The 21,603-nt window shown below is 35.3% G+C and overlaps 1 protein-coding gene across 1 annotated transcript in view; it reads right to left on the reverse strand.

Annotated features, from left to right (window-relative positions):
- LOC129757571 (T-box transcription factor TBX6-like) overlaps nt 1–21,603 on the reverse strand; it is a 126,491-nt gene that overhangs the window by 71,640 nt on the left and 33,248 nt on the right. Inside the window, exon 2 of the mRNA XM_055754844.1 lies at nt 11,745–11,910. Within this exon, the coding sequence (XP_055610819.1) occupies nt 11,745–11,910 (166 nt within the window). The remainder of the gene's footprint in view (nt 1–11,744; nt 11,911–21,603) is intronic.

The raw sequence follows: 21,603 nt of genomic DNA on the forward strand, positions 1-21,603 counted from the left end.
AAGTTGAAAAATTGATTCAAAACCACCTTTAAGTTTTCATGTACGATTACGTACCGTAAACTGGGGGAACTTTGATCACTATTTTCATTCATTTTTGAATATTTTGGAAGGGATTGCTTTTTCGTAACACCTAACAGCTTTAAAACACTTACTGAGGTGAGGAGTATTTAACATGATCATTGATTACAGTTAGTTCAAGCGACATTGGTGGTAATAATTAAATGATTGATACAAAACCAGAATTCGAGTTTCGGGTAACTTTGATAACTATGGTTTTTACGTATCTCAACATCTTCAAATTTATTGTTTTAATGCCATTTCGCAAAGAAGACTCAAAACATCGATGACAGTAATTTTTGTTTGAACTCAATTGAATTTTTTACGTTTTTTTTTTCAAAAAAAAATATATTAAAAAAATGGAAAATGTTGCTGCATACATTCAGGGGCAAAACTTATAAACATTTTTCAATATTTTTTGGCCTCAAAAACAAATGAAATCTTTCCTTCATGCAATTCCTTAAGTTCTCGCACTATTCCCATGTTATTATTTTCTTCAATCTTAATCATTAATTTGATAGGGTTTAAAAAATTACCGTTTTTGTTTTTCAACATCCAAAAATTATCATCAAATGACCATAAAAATAACACTTAAACCAAACCTAAACCAAGAAAAAAGTCCTAATTTCACATCAACCAACCCATTTGCTCCTAAAAACTTAAGTTTGATCAGGAGAGATGTTTGTTTGTGAGCCTTCAAAAAACCAGATATTTAAAGATTTTAAAATTACATTTAAAGTAACATTAAAAATCTCCTAATAAAAACCAAAACTAGCTAGTTTTGGTTTTTATACTTCTAAATCAATTTATAGGCTTTCAAACGTAGTAAACAGTTTCCAGATATTTTAACTTTATACTTAGTTAATGATGATTATCTGCAAAAATTTCATGTTGGTCAAAGTTACCCCGCTGATCAAAGTTTCCCCAGTTTACGGCATATCAGTTATCAAAGATCAATTTTACCCAAAATGACCAATTTTAAAATTTCCACACGCCATATCACGAAAAATAGAGGTAATAGACAAAATCTTACTAATGTTTTTGACGCCAAAATCTTAAGAAATCAGTTATAGAAGCACAGGCACTAAGAATGATGTCCCCTGTAATCGATTAATTCGAGATTTTAATTAGGAGAAAAAAATTTTAACAGTGGTCGAAATTTTAAAATTTATATAAGTTTTCTGATAAAAAAAAACCTTTCAACATGCTAACGTACGCACCCTTACTCAATGTTAAACCATCTTATAAAACTGTTTCCCCTGAAAAATTCATAGAAGTTAATTTTAAGATTACACCACTTGATTTCTACGAATAACTGAATCGTAAACGAAGCATATTCCCCCCTAAAACTGCATTACTAAGGGGTTTATATTTCTTCTCCTCTTCAAACCAACATAGGAACAAATTGAACCTTATCGCAATTTTACCAACTTTTTGTATAGAAACTCAAATCTTAACGCTCAATTACCTTTACCCGTCTTTAGAATGTTTTTTTAGAAGTGTATCTAATCCTGTTCTGAATTTGAAATCAACCATTTTAATTTCAAAATTCAATCATCAAATACTAATTTAAAACATCAACAAGCTGGTAGCCATGTGACAGGTGTTTACTATTCACGATACTCAACAGAATAAGCGAGTTCGGGACGCCAAAATTCCCAAATCAATCATTAAAACAAAAGCATGAAAAATGGTGTTCCCTTGAGTTATCTTTTCATTATTATAAATAAATTATAAAAATTGTAAAAACTTTTAAATATTTTTTTTATGTTCAAAATCTTATCTTTTTCATCTTCATATTGTAGGGATCAAGTTAGCTTAGATCAGGAAGCTAACACGATAATGTCAGATTCATCCCAGACGTCCAAGAATAAAGTCATGAAATTAAGGACAAGTATTTTAATTGATCGGCTTCCTGCAATATTTAGTATTATTTTAAAACAAAACGAAAATCAGGCAATGACCACGCAAGTCCGGCCAAATTCCAGGTACCGTAAACTGGGGGAACTTTGATCAGCGGGGTAACTTTGATCAACATGAAATTTTTGCAGATAATCATCATTAACTAAGTATAAAGTTAAAATATCTGAAAACTGTTTACTACGTTTGAAAGCCTGTGAATTGAGTTACAAATTGGCTAAATTTGGTTTGTTTTAGGAGATTTCTTATATTACTTAAAATATAATTTTAAAATCTTAAAATATCTGGTTTTTTGAAGGCTCACAAACTAACATCTCTCCTGATCAAATGTAAGCATTTAGGAGCAAATGAGTTGTTTAATGTGAAAGTTCCAATTCTTTCTTGGTTTAGTTTTGGTTTAAGTGTTTGTTTTATGGTCATTTCATGATAATTTTTGGATATTGATAAAAAAAACGGTCATTTTCCATGAAAAAGCCCCTATAGAAAAAATGGCTAAAAACCCTATCATATGGTTAAGTTTGAAGAAAAAAAGAACATTGGAACAGTACGAGGACTTAGGGAATTGCACGAAGGTAAAATTTCATTTGTTTTTGAGGCCAAAAAATATTGAAAAATGGTTATAATTTTTGCCCCTAAATGTATGCAGCAACATTTTCTATCTATTGAGTATATTTGGTTTTGAAAGAAAACGTTGAAAAATTCAATAAAGTCCAAACAAAAAACTACTGTTTTCGATGTTTTGAGCCTTCTGTGCTTAATGCCATCAAAATAATAAATTTTAATATGTTGAGATACGTAAAAACCATAGTGATCAAAGTTTCCCCGAAACTCGAAATCTGGTTTTGTAATAAACAATTAATTATAAACACAATGTTGTTTGAATTTACTGCAATCAATGATCATGTTTTATACTCCTCACCTCAGTAAGGGTTTTAAAGCTTTTAGGTATTACGAAAAAGCAACCCCTTCCAAAATATTGAAAAATGAATGAAAAAAGTGATCAAAGATCCCCCAGTTTACGGTATTGTCAATAAAAAGCGAAAGATTAAGTGGAAAATAAACAATAGATAAATGATTTTTTTTTCCAAAGCACATCAGCAGCATTCAAATCTTATGTTACAATTCCAAATGTATGCAATTTATTTCGTTAAAACAAGTTAAGAGAAATAATTGATGCAAGAATCATAAATTTCGTGAACAAAATTTGAGTTTGAGGTATGACTTCAGCTAAAATTGTAAAAAAAAATCCGAGTTTTTCCTCGATAAATAGGCAACCGAACCAGACCAGGTAATTTCTAATTTTTTCTATGAAAATCCGACCAAGCTCGGATAAAACCCCGCAATCTGGAAAGCTTACTTTACAGGATCCAAAACAAACCCCGTTCGTCTTTAGCATCATTCGATTCTGGCAACTTCCGATTTTGGCACATGTTTTTTAAGCGACATTACCTTATAGGTAGATCTCCAGAAATACGTTACGTCATGGTTACACAATACATACGTTTTACGTTCTTAAATTTTGATAGAATACAACCACAAAAACTAATTTTTTTTTAAAAATTATAAAAATTGTGAAAATTTCATGATACATATTAAAAAACAAACACAAACTAAAATGACACAAAAAATAACTAAAAAACGATGAAGAAGGACAATAATAACAAATATGACAAAAAAAAACAAACGTTCTAAATAAAACAAGAAAAGTGCTAAATGCATTAAAATAATGATAAGATAAAACAAAAAATGGCTTAAAATGCTCAAAAATTGATAAAAAATTATATAAATGCTAAAAATACTAGTTTTTATTGTAGACATAAGTGAAAAAAATTAAGAAAAAAAAAACCGTTAGATTTTGGCAACTCAAAATGTTCGGGTGTGTTGCCAAAATCGAACCGGGTCTGTTTTTCAATTGACGGAGACGAAATATTTAGAGCCTAAAATTAAAAACTAACCTGCGTTTGGAATTCCTTATTTTTATTTAAACTAGTTTCTTATTGATTATTCAAGAGACTAAATTTCCCAACCTTCACTTTGTCAGAATAATCTTTCAATCATAATGATTTGTGTTATAAATATATGAAGTTTTTGTAGTGAACTTCTTCAGCCTTTTATTTTGATAACTGGAAGAATTGACATACGATTTTATCTCTAATTCTCAACACTTGTACTCTGGATACGAAATTGCTTAAAATAAATTTTCAATTAAACGTCTAGTTCACAGTATGGAAAATCATTTTAAATAATTTGTGATTGACTTGCTAGAAAAACCATTGATTTGAAATTTTGTCTCTGATCAATTTTGAATCTAAACAGTAATTTTTATTTCGAGTCTGTGTGAAAATTGTTAGCAAAATGAATGTTCATTTTTCTTGTGCGTTTTGGGTATTGCTATTATCTCTAGTTGAAATTGAATTTCGGAACAACCTGTTTCATATAAAGAAATTTCAAAAAATGGTATATAATTTGATCTACAATTCAATCAGTTTAGAAATGAAACAAATCATGCTACCCTTTATAATTGAAACAATGCTGGGTACCAGCTATCAAACAACCAATTCCATCAATGGGTTCTTCAAACATGGATCTATTAGACCCAAATCGAGCAAGACATTCCTCCAATTTGATCTAACCAATATCCAATTATCCCACGACATTCTACCGATCCCATACTTACTAGTCAAGACATCTAATTGCAGGTTCCACAATCTGTCAGTCACGACGATCCTCTCTAGGTAGCAGCATTTGAGCCCAGTTTTGGGATGGATCAATTTCAACAACACGAAAAATTCAACCATTTGACAGCGACTGTGACAGTGAAACGATTCGGTGGTGGTTTCGATTTACTCCAACGAAAAAAAACACACAGAAATGCCAAACGACAACAACAACGTGAAGATCTCAATCACGTTTGATCGTCTTTTTTTTTTGAGCCACCACATGAAATGTTGGTTGTTGGATTGTTTTTCTTCTTCTTCAAACCGAAATCGCTGCCGTTACAGATTCCTTCACTATTCAATATTTTGGGTGATTGGTGAGGTTCAGTGAAATTGACAACTGGCGCCACCGGACATATGTTTTGGTTCGGAGGGTCCTCAAGTGGGCCAGAATCACACCCAGACTTGCTCAGACGTGCCAAGCCATGATCGAGCTTCGAGCTTGCTTACTCGGAGATGGGACACGAACAAACCTCGTAACATACATATAGGTGACAGGGGTTGTCTTTTTCGCTTTTTTTTCTCTATGCATGGATTCCAAATTTTCCTGAAAGATGGATGGGTTCGGTTTTGTAACGGACAGGTTCCGATGGGTATCAGGCAGCAGCTTTTTGTTTAACTACAACAATTCCCCCGTCCCAGAAATGTCCCTAGAATGGCACTTGGCATGGCAATGTGACAAGTTGCTTGTAATGTGACACGGTTTGTTGTCGAACAAGTAGCTTCTTCAGGTTGCAGCCAGGCAGTGTCTCGTTCTGCTCCGTTTACGTTAACGGAGTTATTTGAAACCGAAAGTTTCGACGCGCGTATCAATTAAACTAGTCAGGCAGCATCAGTAGTGCGTGGAACCAATCAATCGGGCGGTAAACGAGATTTCAAAACCTGGCTAGGCTTTAGACTACTCGTTTAGCATAAGATTAGGAACATATCTGAACCTATCAGATGAAAGCAGTTGGAGATCCAATTGAAAACACAATAATATAATCTTTGAAAAGTGTTTTTTTAATTTTATATTAACTTTAAACATTATAAGTAAGCTTGCCAGATTGCCCGGATATTTTATGCAAAATTTCGAGAAAGTCCGGTCCGGCCCGGTTGCCCGGATATCGTGAAAAAAGTCCGGATATTGCCCGGATTTTTTTACAATTTTCACAAAGAAACCCAAAAAAAAAAATCAAAGTTTTTGAGTAAGTTTCAGCAAAATCGATTAACGATATGGAAATTTTCAACGGTTGTTTCAAATAATTTTGCTGATTTACTTTTATAAACCTTTAAATATTCAAGTGTTCCAAAAAGTTTTTGGAAGTCTGCAATTACATTGATAAAATATTAATTTCATATTTTTTTGCATATATTCTTTGCTTTTATGTATAATAACACCTGAAATTTGCCCGGTTTTTGGATTTGAAAATTAAAATCCATGCCCGGATTTTGCCAGATTTTTTTTGAAAAAATGCCCGGAATGGCTAGGCACGGATGGGAGTGAAAAAAATTCTGGCAACCTTAATTAAAAGTAAATAAGCACATTTCAACTTCTACGATGAGTATTTTAAAAACATTTTATAAGAGAAGTATTCAGCAAAATTTAATCTTTTTCTGACATAAAAAAGTAATCTAAGTAATCCGGTAAATGTGAATTACAATACACTACACAATACATGCTTTTATCTGCCTGTTCTACATTCCTTTGCAATTTTTTCTACACCCAAAATTCAGCCTTTAGTCCAATCAAGAGTTCTCAATATTTCAACGTCATTGGCATAATGGCATTCACACTGAAGAAAACTATAATATGTCGAACATTTTTGAGTAAATTCGGAAAACATTGATACAAATTTTTGAAAAACATCATAACAAGCGTATCAAGTGATTGTAGAGATTTTAATCTATCACTGAGTGTATAAAAAGTGGTCAGTTTTAAAGATTTTTTTTAAGAAATTGCGATAACAAAATGAGAAATACGCGCATCATAACAGCCGAGTACTAAAATAACGAGTTTTTTTTATTTTCATTCTCATATTACGAATAACATAAATATTTGAGATATTATGTGTATCGAGTGAAAATGATAACCATGTTATCAAAATAAAACTAAAATTTGAATTTTGAAAATCAGTTCAATGAGATAAAGCGATACTAAGAAAAAATGTTACCTCTTTTGAAAAGTGAGAATTTTATTTCCTATAATTCCAGGATAGCGGCCTAAACTCTCATGTGACCCTCAAATTTTTATAGATGATTGAGAATTTTTTTTCACAATTTTAAAACTTATAAAATAATTTTAATATGCCAAAGTACTCAGCAGGTATGAGAATTGTTGAAAAAGCAGGTTTCAGTGGTGGAATAGAGTAATCTTTATTCAGTTTCGTCTGTGAGGTCATTACAATACATCTATTATATAATTAGCTAATTGTCAATTTCCACTTCTCATATTTTCTAACCGGGAAAGTACTCATTTCTCAATGAGTAATTTGGTTCTTCTATTCAAAATTTCTAGCAACACTGCTGAATTTCCACGAACCTAGTTTGAGTTGTTTGGCTTCACAGTGTGAGGATTTGTACCGTGTTTACCATCATCCGCGTTCATCAGCAATCATCGATTCTATTGTTCGCAATTGCGAATTGAACAACAATGTAAAGAGCCAAAACAATCTGCAGCAGATCTCCTCGGCTGAGGTTTTCCAGTCTTTCGAAACGTATCCGAAAAAGTAACTTTCAACATCTCCCCGCAATTCGCAAATTGAGAATGTTCAATAGCGTCGTATGCCTCGCCTATAGTAACGCCTTCGTGAACGCTTCAACTCACTGATCCTCATTAGAGATGTGTCACAAAGAAAGCTGATCGCTTTTAACAATCTCCCTGATGAATGCATACTTCACGTCCATATGCTTCATCCGCGCCTCCTCCATGTACTGGATACAAGGGATGTTGTCATCCATTAACGTGAAAGGAGTGCTAACCAAGAGATTGAAAAAGAGAATTCTTTGCATTTGGAGTGGTATGATGAAAATTCCACAACTGCTTCACAAATTGCAACAATTTGCAACAATAACTCTCTCTGAGCACCGGTTTCTCTCATTTGAACTCAAACCTTCTAATTTTCTCTAACGAATTGCCACAAATTACCAAAAATTCAATCATTGACTGCACAATTTGTGTGATCATTGACGAATTTTCTCCCTTCTTTTTAGTTCCCCGGTGCTAACCACATCAATTCACCAAGGAAGTTTGTTAACCACAAACTTTCCTTGACTCCATGGCAAAGGGCTCCTCTCTCAGCTTCGGCCGACGATAGACTGACCGTCTGTTGACGTTTCGTTGATCACGAAATAAGATTTCCGTAGATCACGTAAGCGTATACGGATACAGATCTTCGAACATCGGAGTCTTTGGTAAAATCTGCATCTGTATCGCTCGTGCTCCAAAGGTATCACAGAATACGCTTTAGGCCTTACCGATGCCTATCCGTCGTGCTGGCATGGTACTTGCTCAGTGCGCTAACCGCTACACAGATATCCGAAGATCAAATGTTTGACCGATTGCGTCCAGGGAACGTTCGTGTCTAGAACTGAATGGCCTGGGGTAAGCTGATCGCTACCCATAAAATCCAGTCGTACCGCCGCTGCAACCCGCTGATATTCTGAGGTAGCGCCTCATGAATAACAGCGACTACTTTAGCCACGTAGCTCAAAACTGGTCTCCGGATTCGTTGACGGCGTCTCAGGGCCGGTTCGGGATTGACGGAATCTTGATCATCATTGTCATCTTCCTCATCGCTACTCTCGTAGTCGCTCTCGTCTCGCACTATATGCTGACTGGCACCAGAACCGATGGCGAATCGAATCATTCGTTGATTTTTTGGCTCACAACCTCAGCATGCCAACGTACAGCATATCTTGCATGTTGCTTTCTGGTGACCCCAGAAAAGCATCCTCTTGTTGTAGAATTAGCCAGCCTTCGATCGACAGCACTTATCCAAAATGCCTCAGAAATCAAGAGTGGATGAATATGCTAGTGACTAACCACCTCCTCCAAAGCACCCGGAGCAGCTTCCATCTGTCAATGATTAGCTCGCGCAAATTAACTGTAACACGGCTACAAATCATAAGAATGATCTTCTCGACTCAAACTTTTAAGTTGCTACAAAAAGCCGAAGCCAAAGTTCAGCAACAAATGTTCAATCTGACTCTGTGTTGCTAAATTTGCTGACAATTAACCGTTGTCCAAAATACTTCCTCCTAAGCCACAGAAAAATCAAACCGTAAGATTGGATAAGCTCACGCGTGCAGCTAAGCTCCACATCACGAGAGTAACGCTCTCGAACAGCTTCTTCCGGTCTCCGATCAGGGCTAAACACCATTTGGAGCATTCGGACCTAACCAATGCTGGTTGCTGATCTCGAGAGTTCTCCTCCCGACCGTCGGAAATGAACAGACGCTGCTAACCGCATCGTGGCTCATGATGGCATCGAGACTAACCCTTTCGAAACCCGACCTCCCAGCCTCGAACTCCAGGAGCACCTTTCTAGCTGACTAGCTCGTGGCCTCTGCGCTGCTGATCCTCTGTGCTGGTGGTCGTCTGTGCCTGGATCAGCTCCTGTATGCTGACTGAAGCGTACAACCAAAGCAATAGAGAAACCCTCTCGGCTATAAGCTTCAACCGATTATTCCGTTGTGGACGTCGCGACCTTCGCGCTAAACCATTCCGATAGCAGATCTTGGAACTCCTCCCTGCCGTCGGACTTGAGCTGACACTTGCTAACCGAGAAGTGGCTAGTGACGGCACCGAAAGTAACTCTCTCGATCCGCAAGCCTCCCCGAACTCCGGCGGTACCTCCTGGCTGACCTGGTGCGTTTCGTGGCATCTGCGCTGTGTTTTGATTAGGTCATACATGCTGACCACAGCGCATAAACAAAGCACGAGAGTAACCCTCTTGGCTATCAGCACCACAATTGATCCAGGGTGATGCTCTAGCTGAACCTGTCCACTTCTGCGCAGCCCGGTTGCGGATAATGAGATTCCTCCCGGCCGCAGTTTCTGTGAGGTCAGTAGAATACAACTATATTAATTAGCGATAGCTAATTGTCACTTTCCACTTCTTATATTCGCTAACCGGGAAAGTACTCATTTCTCAATAAGTACTTTGATTTTCTTACCCAGAATATCTGGCAACACAGTTGTGTTAACACGAACCTAAATTGAGTTGTTTGGCTTCACAGTGTGATGATGTAAACATTTGTACCGTGTTTACCATCATCAGCTGTCATCATTAATCATCGGTTCCATTGTTCGCAATTGCGAATTGCATGGAAATAGTGGCAACCAAAACAAACAATGAACCTTAACCTGAATTTTGCTATTTTGATTTTGGAATTCACTCTTCAGTTGTCAAAATGCCGTCCAAGGGAGAAGAACAGCCTATCAAAATTTTGCTCGCGCATCGTAAAAATTCGAGCTACTCGCACGCAAAGCTGGCAAAATCGCTAAAAGTTGACAAATCAACCCTTACAAATGTAATTAAAGTGTCTGGGGAACGTTTGTCGACAGCCAGGAAGTCGGGGGGAAATCGAAAACCGGAAGGAGCTACAAATTTGAAAAAAATTGTAGGTATTTCATTTATAATTTAATTCATAATATTCATAAAAATAATTCTCGGATTACTGAAAACTAAGTAGAATAGTGCACAAAGCTCAACTTTTTTAAATTGACTTTTCTATGATAAGATGATCTAAGCTTTTTTATTTCTCAGAATCTCTAGGACACAATTGAAACGATGGAAAAAAGGTTTTAGGAAAAATCAAGATCTATTAAACAATACGTTTTATTTATGGCAGAAATTAACAGATTTGGTAAAAGTAAACTGCGATCAAATTTGTTTTCTAACAAAATGATCAAGAGTTTGAGAAACAAAACATACCTGCTAATTGAGTCATTGTAAAATTTCTGATGCATAAATTTTGAATCATAAAAACATTTAAACATTTTTTTGCACCCAATTTTCGGCGAAATTATTTATTTTAAAAGTCTTTGAATTGCTATCTAGAGAGTCCGTCCTAACAATTTCGAATATCCCGTTGAGCGCCAAAAATCTTCGCCACAAGCCAGCTGAAGCCACGACCTCAATCGAAGCCGACCCATTGCTGAAGCCATAAACGGCGCAACATGATGACGATTACCTACTTTGTCGCTTGCTGATAAGAAGGTACCAAAAGTCATGTCCGGCCGCCGAAGCCGTCTCTCGGTTAGTCAACGTCGTCGCATCGGCTCAAAACCTGACCACAACGCAAAGCTACCAGGGACAATGTCAAAAGTGTCCACGCCGCCGCCGACGATGCCGCCAACAAGCCGGATCGGTTCGGTCCCAAAGGACACAAATAACACCAAGAGAGAGCAGAAAAAAACAGCAACAGCATCCACAAATGTTCTTTGAGACACAAATAAAAACATCATCTTCAGCCGAGAATCTGGCTGAGAAAACTCACCTTTTTCCCATGCAGGCAAAGAAAGGCGAAAGTGGATAGGCGCCACCAAATCCGGACACCGTATAGAGGGACCGCATGCTGGTTCCCGGAGTCAAACGTTTATGGGCCCTAGGGTGGATCTTCAAAATCCTAGGATCCTAGAACATTTCCAAGTGGAAATTCCTTGCTTCACCATCCTAGGTTCATTCCGATGGTTAATGGATAGACGGACAGGTTGTTTTCCTTAATTCAACAGAGGAGGAGGATGTTTGTTTGAGATTTCTACCTTTTGATGGCTAGGTTTGCTAACTGAGGTCGTATTTCCTTGTTTTTGTTTTCCCAAACTGAGCTCAACTTAATGTAGATTGAGGGTAGGGTATTGCATTTGAAACAAAAGTCAACTTTCCTGAGCGAAAATCAAGACTTTGACTTTTGCAAAAGTCATCCTGAAACCAATGACTCAGCGTTGATCTAATCGTCATTTTCAGGGGGTGGCAAATGACTTGGAAAGTCAAGTGGTTTTCCCAAATGACAATGTCGCACTCTTAAACTTCTTTAAAAAAAAAATAAACAAGTCAAATCGCTTACCTGCCCGTCTTGGTGATGATCATCTCGGTGCCAATCTTGTGGAAATCCCGCCACAGTTCCTTGTTCTGCAGCTTCATCTCCACCCCCGGCAGGGTGTTATAGCGCGGGGGAAGAGCCATGGCGTGCATCGGCGGGATCGGCACCGGCAGCATCGATGGGAAAGGATCTGAAAGAATATATGGTAAATAATAGTACATTATTATGACATCCATCAGTTTATGATATCATTCGATCTAATAAGAAGACTAAAGAAAATAAGCTTATTAGAAGTTCTGCGTGAGTAACCATCCCAAAAATTTTGGCTGTGATCTGAGGTAAATTGAAAGATTAAGACACTATAAACTTCAGTGTACGGAAATTTTTTTATGGCATCATTATTGGCCTTGATGTAGTGTATTCACCATATCTTAAGATCCAGTATAATTATGGGTAAAATGCTTGCTAGATCTTAAATGAGAACTTTTTCCCACACTAAATGTATATATTTTAGATCAACTATTGATAGAAAAAGGACCTTTAATGAATATTTCGGTGCCGATATAAGTGCTGTACGAATAATTTTTTGACAGACATACAGAATAAGTTAACTTTGTTCAAGGAAGAAACAAAAAGATGCCTTCTTTATTTTTCTTTATTGATAGTCAGAAAACTTGCTCATTGTGCCCGTCTTTGATGGACTAATTTTTTGGGCTATTTCTTTGAAATCAATCTTGATTTAATTGATAATGAATCTTATCCTCAGCGTTTCGAATAGCTGATTGTGTTTTTTCCCAAACTGTATGTTTGAAAACAATCGGTTGGCCAATATTGTGTAAAATATTGAATTTTAGAATTAAACACATTCTTCTTCCCAATGAAGGTTCATGAACACTACACGTGATGTATTGCCTATAGTTTATTACATATCTTATAGAGTTCGGTTGCCAGAGTTTTTTCAGCACGTATCCAGGCCGGATAAATCCGGACAACTCTATATAAAATAATTGACGACCAAAATCAGGACAATATCTGGGCAAATTTTATCAAAACCCAGAAACTACTCAACAAAAGTCTAGAAATTTTTTTTTATCAAAACTGATTGAAAGATTAGAAATTGTATTTAAGGCTTCCAAAAAACCTTTCACGATTATTTGTATAAAACTTGCTTAAAAAATTTCGTTTTGGCATAATTAAAAACTTCACAACACAATTTGTTTTTCGTTTTTGTATTTTGATTTGTAAAATAAAGTGAATAAATCCAGGCAAAATCCGGGCATTTTTTCAATGATATCTGGGCAACCGGCTCGAGCAAGGCTGTTCTCAAATTTTATATAAAACTAGCTAATCCCGTACGAACTTCGTTTCGTATTTAACTTTAAAGCTGATGATTTTGTATTTGGTTGGTAATTGGGACAAATTTTCACCAAAAAAATGCTTAAAATGCTTAACAGAATATGCTAGCGACCTATTTGCTTGTCTATCAAACGGAAATTTAAAATAAGAAATTGATTGACCGTCGAAAAGTACACCCGTGTACGAATTTTTGTGGTTTTCGGATGTATAACAACGAAATTATGTCTAAAATATTAACGACCCCTTTTCTGTCGTCTGTTTATAAAATTTTATTCATAAATCAATTGTCCGTTTTGAAAAACACCCATAATTTCAAAAAAAATCTAAAATATTAAGATAAACCTTTTACAGCTCAAATGTCCTGTGATCGATTTTAAGAGCTGATTCATACTAACGTTTCTTCTCTGAAATATTTCCTAAAGTCAGGATAAAGAAGTGAAATTTTGTGAGTCAAGTCACTTGACTCGCAGAATAACCCCCAATATAGCAAAAACAGTGAACAGATAATATGGACGACCATTTTTGCCGACCCCTGACTCGAGATTTGAAATCTGAAACAATTGAGCGTCCCTCAAAACTTTTATGTGGAAATTTTCATCTCTATTCAATGCATAATAACGTCAATACCGCAAAAATATTGAACAGTTAATATGGACGACCCCTTTCGTAGACCTCTGAATTAAAATTTGACTCATGAAGTCAATTACTCGTTCCTTGAAACTCCCTTGGTACGTGGTACGTTTTCATCTTAATCCAATGTATGTAAGCATTAATGTCGCAAAAACAGTGTTAATATGGACGACCCCTTTGGCCAACCTTTCACCCTGAATTTGAAACCTGGAATCGATTGATGGTTCCTCAAAATACTCTTATGCAAATTTTCATCAAAAACAAATTTATAATAACGCCAATATCCCAAAATCATTGAACAGTTGATATGGACGACTGCTTTTGTCGACCCCTTCTACAAAATTTGATAACTGGAATCGATTGTCCGTTCCTTAAAATCCCCGTTTGCAAAGTGTCATCTCAATCCAATGCATAATAACGCCAATATAGTAAAAACATTAAAAAGTTGATTTGGACGACCCCTTTGGCCGACCCCTGACCCTAAATTTAATACCTGGAATCAATTGCTCGTCCCTCAAAATACTCATGTGCAAATTTTCATATCAATCCAATGCATAATAACGTCAATATATTAAAAACACTGAACAGTTCATATGGACGATCCCTTTTGCCGACCCCTGACACAAACTTCAATACCTGGAATCAATTCACCATCTCTCAAAACCCCTAATTTTTGCCACAATCCAACGAAAAATAACGTCAATATCGCGAAAACAATATTTGTCTTGTATGGACGACCCCCTTTAGAAGGGGTCATTCAAAAATCTGACAACATTTTTCATCATTCCTGGTCCTAATGAGTATCCATGTCAAATTTCAGCTCTCTAGCTCTTAAGATGGCTGAGCCTATAGAGGACAAACAAACAAACAAACAAACAAACAAACAAACAAACAAACAAACAAACAAACAAACAAACAAACAAACAAACAAACAAACAAACAAACAAACAAACAAACAAACAAACAAACAAACAAACAAACAAACCCACAGAAATTGCTTTTTATATGATTATATGCTTATGCTTATTTATATGCTTTTATAGATATGTACACCTTCGTATAGAGTTAATTAACGTTCGTCGGGGGATTTGGTTTTATTCCCGAAAATTTCAGAATTCCGAATCAATCAAACTATACCGAAATTTACTGGAAGTTATCCCAACTGGGAATAAAAATCGGAAATTTTGGAATAGGATTAGAATTCCGATTAACAAACATTAGCATAATTGTGTATGCTGATTGGAAATATAAAAAGGGAAAAAGTGGGAGATTCAAATCTAAAAATTAAAAGCATAATTGGAAAGCGTCATGAAAAATTGCAGCTTTTTTTAAAACAATGCCAGATTTAATTCATGATGTTGTACTTTCACTTATTTAAATTTCAAATTGGAATGTGACTTAAAACTTTAATTTCAAATACGATCATAAGTCTAAGCGAGGGACACGGGCGAAAAAGGGGCGTTCCCAAGGCTTATTTTCTATCTTTACCCATCTAAGCCTAAAGACAATCGTTTAAAAAATCAGGTTTAACCATCTTTCAGACTTCGTAAACTGAGCAATATGCACTGTTAATTTCTTATGATCATGATGAATAACTATAATAAGTTATTTTCGAAAAAAAATCTGTATTCAAACAAAATTTAACTTCTATTATATATCTGAAAATCTCGCCCAAATGAAATATTTAAAGGCATTATTTATTGAAAGAATTGAGAGAATATACCTTATTGCTTTGAAAACACGGAGAGAGAAAAAACTTATATTCTTCAATTGAATGGAAATGGTTGAAAATTTTCAGACAAAAGATAGGGATACTTGATTCCTTCGCTATATCTCGAAACAGGAAGAGTATCAAATGTTCTAAAAAAATGTGACAAATAACAACAACAATGATCAAATTTTTAAAATTTGTTGAGATAAATATTTTAAAAGTTTTATATTTTGAGTTACTAAACATTGTTTGAAAAAATTCAACAAAATGTGATTTGAAGATCTTTTTTTATCACTTAATAATGTTTCTCACATGAAAAAATTACAATAAAATTATTTATTCCAATACTCCAATCGTTAGTTCAATCGTGGCCATTGGTTATCATGAAATTACTAATATTGGCCCATCAACTAGTGTTTATCAAGTAGTTATCTGTGAAAAAAGACTAAAAATAATGTAGGGGAGATGAGGGCATAACGAGCACCCGAGGCATAATGAGAAGTCCATTTTTCTACATAAGTACGTATTTTCTTAAACAAATTTTCATGAGGACTTGTTTCGTACTACCCATAGTATTAATTTTTCACCAAAAAAGAAATTTCCTTTTCATATTTACAGAAATATTAAATAATAACCAGCTAGGTTCTCAAGTGACGAAAATATTATAATTTTTGAGCACCACCAAATAAGCTTTTATGACCTTTAAATCATCTTGATCTGAAATGTACGCACTGCAACATGATCTACACATTGTTTCTAAATTTTCAGCATCATAAAATTTTTGATTTTTCACTTTAATCAATTGTATAACGCGTTTTTACTTTAATTTGTTCACTAGAGGCGAACAGAGCACTTTCAATGAAGGCATATTGAGCATTTTCTGCCGGAGAATCTAGAAGCGAATTCAAATCGATGAAGTCAACTGAATAATAGAGCTACAGCTTAACTTGTATCGTCTGACGATTTGGCCTATTGGTTAGATGTCGGAGAGGTTATCAGTAGACTCGAGTTCGATTCCTGTTCGAGGGGATTTTTTTTGCACATACCATTCATGATTGATTTTTTTCATTGTTACATAATACGGCTAATAGCATCAAAGCATCATCCGTCAAACAAAACACCAGAAACATAATGTATGAGCATGTGTTAATTCTTTGAATTCTACAAACAGACCTAGATTATTTTGTTTTTGCTTTGTTTGATGAATCTACGCCTCACCATTTAGTGCAATCATGATCATAAATGATAAATGTAGAAACAAAAATCACCTCCACCAGGAATCGAACTCGAGCCTACTGATTATCACTCCGACATCTAACCTATAGGCCAAATCGTCAGACGATACAAGTTGAGCTGTAGCTCTATTACTCAATTGACTTCATCGAGTCGAATTCGCTGCTAGATTTCCCGGCAGAAAATGCTCATTATGCCTTCATTAATGGTGCTCATACTGCCTCGGGGGGATTCTCATTATGCCTCTACAGTGACTGGTTTTCAGCTTTCGGCAAAATTTTTTAAAATGCATCTTTAAACGTTTTTATCTACTTTTTCAAGTTTCATCCAATTAGACAATAGACTATTTGAGTGTCGGAACACGAAACAATGATGTAATTCACATATTACAGCTGTTCTCTATGGTTAAATAAGCATTTTCCTTAAGGTGCCCATTATGCCCTCATCTCCCCTAAAAACGTTTAAAAATGCATTTTAAAAATTTTTGCCGAAAGCTGAAAACCAGTCACTGTAGAGGCATTAATGAAGGCATAATGAGCATTTTCTGCCGGGGATTCTAGCAGCAAATTCGACTCGATGAAGTCAACTGATTAATAGAGCTGCAGCTTGACTTGTATCGTCTGACGATTTGGCCTATTGGTTAGATGTCGGAGAGGTAATCAGTAGGCTCGAGTTCGATTCCTGGTCAAGGTGATTTTTTTTTTCATTTATCATTCATGATCATGCACTAAACGGTGAGGCGTAGATTCATCAAACGAAGCAATAACAAAATAATCTAGATCTGTTTGTAGAATTCAAAGAATAAACACATGCTCATACATTATGTTTCTGGTGTTTTGTTTGACGGATGATGCTTTGATGCTATTAGCCGTATAATGTAACAATAAAAAAAATCAATCATGAATGGTATGTGCAAAACAAAATCCCCTCGAACAGGAATCGAACTCGAGTCTACTGATTACCTCTCCGACACCTTACCAATAGGCCAAATCGACAGACAAAACAAGCCAAGCTGTAGCTCTATTATTCAGTTGACTTCATCGAGTTGAATTCGCTTCTGGATTCCCCGGCAGAAAATGATCATTATGCCTTCATTGATAGTGCTCTGTGTAGATCATGTTGCAGTGCGTACATTTCATATCAAGATGATTTAAAGGTCATAAAAGCTTTTTTGGTGGTGCTCAAAAATTATAATATTTTCGTCACTTGAGAACCTAGCTGGTTATTTTTTTATATTTCTGTAAATATGAAAAGGATATATCTTTTTTGGTGAAAAATTAATACTATGGGTAGTACGAAACAAGTCCTTATGAAAATTTGTTTAAGAAAATACGTACTTATGTAGAAAAAAGGAGTGCTCATAATGCCCTGGGTGCTCGTTATGCCCTCATCTCCCCTATTTTCATTGGATTCAGATTTTTTTTTATTTTAGAATGACCATAACTTTTAACAGGAAATGCTAAGCTAATATTTTTGCAAACAATGAAGGTAGAAAAAAAGGTAAAATCGAAACAAAACTATTCAACAAAAAATCTGTTTCATCTCCACCAATGTTTGAGTTGATCCATTCTCATATTTCTAACCCAGTCTTCCTGGAAGTCACTTCGCGATGATTTATTTCACCAACAAACAACCGCAGTACAGTCATCGAAATCAACCAACAAAACGTGAAAAGTTGTTGTAATTGAAACGATGAATGAATGAAACCTAACATCGTTTAGCAACTCATTCAGCGCTACCATAATTTCACGTTCACCACACACAGAATGACAGTGTTCCACGCAGCTACTAACTAGTGAGCTACTAGCTAATCTGCTGGTGATCAAATTTCTCCATCATCACCAGCCAGTCGCCAGCATCCTCTCTCTAAGCTCATCGACTTTGAAATTAATCAGCGACTGAAAATGGATTCGGGATCTTGATTTTTGTTTCTTCTATTTTAGTTTGATCACCTGCCAAATGATAGCCTTTCGGGACCGAAATGGACCCGCAAAGAGCAATTTTGCAAATCGTTCATCTACCCATTCGTATAAAAATAGTTCGGAACTGGTCTCCTTGGGTTTATCTTTTGCAGCTATCATCATCGTCATAAAGAGGTTGAAAAACTACTCAACCAAATGATTAATGAGCACGAGGGGCGTAGACGATAGATATCTTGGAGTTTTTATCAACTGTTTCTACGTTTTTGTGATCTATTTTGAAAAAACATCAGAATCCTCAATCAAAAATATTTCGCTTTGTTTGTCTTATTTTTGTTTGAACAAAGTTCTTGGACACAATTTTTGAAGAGAATCAAAACAGTGTTGTTTTTTTAAGAAAAAATTGAGGAAACCTTCTTTCACACTTTTAGGAGATTTACTCAGGAACGGATTTCTCCGATTAGTTTGGAATTATGAATGATACGGGGAAGTTAAAGTCTCTAACAAGGCAAAGACATTCATGCAGGAAAAAAACGTTGCCTGCAGCCAAATTCCAAGTTCATCGAATCGAATGTTCAGGGAGCAACATGGCGCCAGGGAAGAAAAAATTAAGCAACATCAGTGCTGATAATATTTGATAGAAGTCTTCTGTTTGGTTTTGTTTCATCAGGTTGAGTTTTTTTGTGTTGGAAACGCATGGGTTTTCGAGGCTCTAAATTTGAGTTATATGAAATTTTTAAATCAAATATTATAGTAGAACGTTTTGAGTTATGCTTTTAAAATTAATATTGGTTATTTTCAATTTTCTAGAATCATAATCAATTTTTCTAGAATTTCCCTTACTCTCCAAAGCTGTTCGGGCCAATATGACCCGAAGCGTACATTTCAAACATCTTTATCATCATTCCAATATACTGCAGAATTGGGAATTTTGATAGACCAAGTTTGTTCTATGAAAATAATGATCAAATTAACGACAAAAATTTACAATTTGAGTTTTGAAAATCGGATCATTGGGAAATGAAATACAGCTAAGGAAAGCCAAAAAAATGGATGTCGTTTTTTTAAAGTAATATTTTTTTCTACCGGAATATCCGAGATAGCGGTCAAAACTTTCATTGGACCTCAACATATCTATACATTTTCGGATAGATGGATTCTAGACAACTTCAAACATCAACGAAACACTTGAATACAGAAAAGCTGTCAGAAGTTATAAGGATTTTAAAAATAAAATTGATTTTTCGGACTTTTTACTTTCTGAATCAGTTTCTGATAAGCTGGTAATACATATCGACTTTATATTTAAATGTTGAGTAATTCGAATAAATTACCTACACAATGAATATAATATCATTAAAATCGGTTAACATTTACAGCCAGGAGAACGAAATCAAACCACAACTCAAATTTCCCCGAAACGGATATTTAGCGAACAGCTTAGGAAGGTTAAAATGCCTTAACTTTACAAAACGCGGAAAAATAAACAAAATAAAACTTCTGTAGCTTAGAGATGAACTAGTGCAAACTGTAAATCTCTATAATAAAGATACTAAAAAAACTTCTGATGCTTTTTTGTGAAGTTTAAATTACTCTAAATTCAAGGGAAATATGATCATTGGTTTGAAACTTTGAAATTTTTCAATGAATTTAACCTCTTTACCAAAAGTGAACAATCGAATCTTGAAACTGGAACTGACAAAAACTTATTGCAAAATAAGGTTTTAAATTATAGGCACCTCGAAAAAAGTAAGTTGTGTTTGTTTAATTGAAAAGTTTATGTTGATCCCAAAAACTTCTAATTTTACATTGTCATGATTTCTTTTCAATTAGAGGATGTAAAAGTGATGATGATTTATTGGACTCCGAGAAAATTTGAAAAAGGTGATTTTAACACTCTATTGCATAGGAAACCTATGGTATTTTCAAATGTTTATGAAGTTGTATTGAAAAACATTTCAATTTTTATCATTGCCTTAAAAATTCAATCAGCAATTATCTCAGGTTTTTTATCAAATGTCGTAGATTTTCAGATATCTATCTATTTTTTTTCTTTTTTTTATAGTAATGATTGTTTTATACAAGTCGTGCTTTTAATTTTGTCATTCTCACTTATTGATTTTGATGTGTTAAAAAGGGCCTTAGTAACTAGTTTTGTGTTTCTTACCTTCGCTAAGTGTGTCCGAAAAAGTTCCTAGTGATTTTGCGTTCCTCTAAAGTGCTCGTGATCCGTTTTCTGCTGGTGAAATTCCAATCGGTTTCGTTCCCGCAAACAGATTGACCTTTTGAGCACTGATCCAAATCATCGATTGGAATTATCGTGATTCATCGCTCTTAACTTTTTCCAACTATGAGTGCCGGCAGCAGATAATGATTGCATCAAGTATCAAGGCTTTTGAGATATCGTCGTTCACTTCAAGTTTGCTGGCCTCAGCTTTTTGCACCTCATGGTCAAAGCTGAAGTGAAGATTTTCATTGGTTATTTGAGCAATGTGCCTAGTTCTTAAAGAACGCCTCCCTTAAACGCCTTATGGTGTGCTATGAATCCTAGTACCACGATTTGCGTGAAAAACATTCCGCTGTGCTTACCGACGTCCAAACTGTATTCGCGAAGTTCAACGCCAGCCTGGAAAAAATTATTGGAACTTGTCCGAATAATTCTCCGACCAAAGTTAGCCCATGGCTGAAGCTTGATAGCCAATCGATTTAACGACGTTGCATGGATTAACCTCTAAGAACCCCTCACGAGCCAATCACGACTCCCGCAGTTAGATCTACTTACAGTTGCGTTCAAAAAAGAATGAAATCGCGTGAAGCTGCGCACCCAGTTCCAACTTTGAAAAGCTGCCATTTCTCTCTCGTTTTATATTTTTTCATGAAAATTTCAGACAATCTAGTTCATCTATCCAACTAACACTCCACAAAATTTGAAGAATTTACAATGGCGGGAATCAAAGATACAGCTTTTCCCGTAAAAAAGAGAAATTTGGAATTGCTTCACTAAATTTACTGTATCTTTGGCAATTTTCTATGA

Source organism: Uranotaenia lowii, chromosome 3 (assembly GCF_029784155.1).
Source record: "Uranotaenia lowii strain MFRU-FL chromosome 3, ASM2978415v1, whole genome shotgun sequence".
In the NCBI taxonomy this organism is placed as follows: domain Eukaryota; kingdom Metazoa; phylum Arthropoda; class Insecta; order Diptera; family Culicidae; genus Uranotaenia; species Uranotaenia lowii.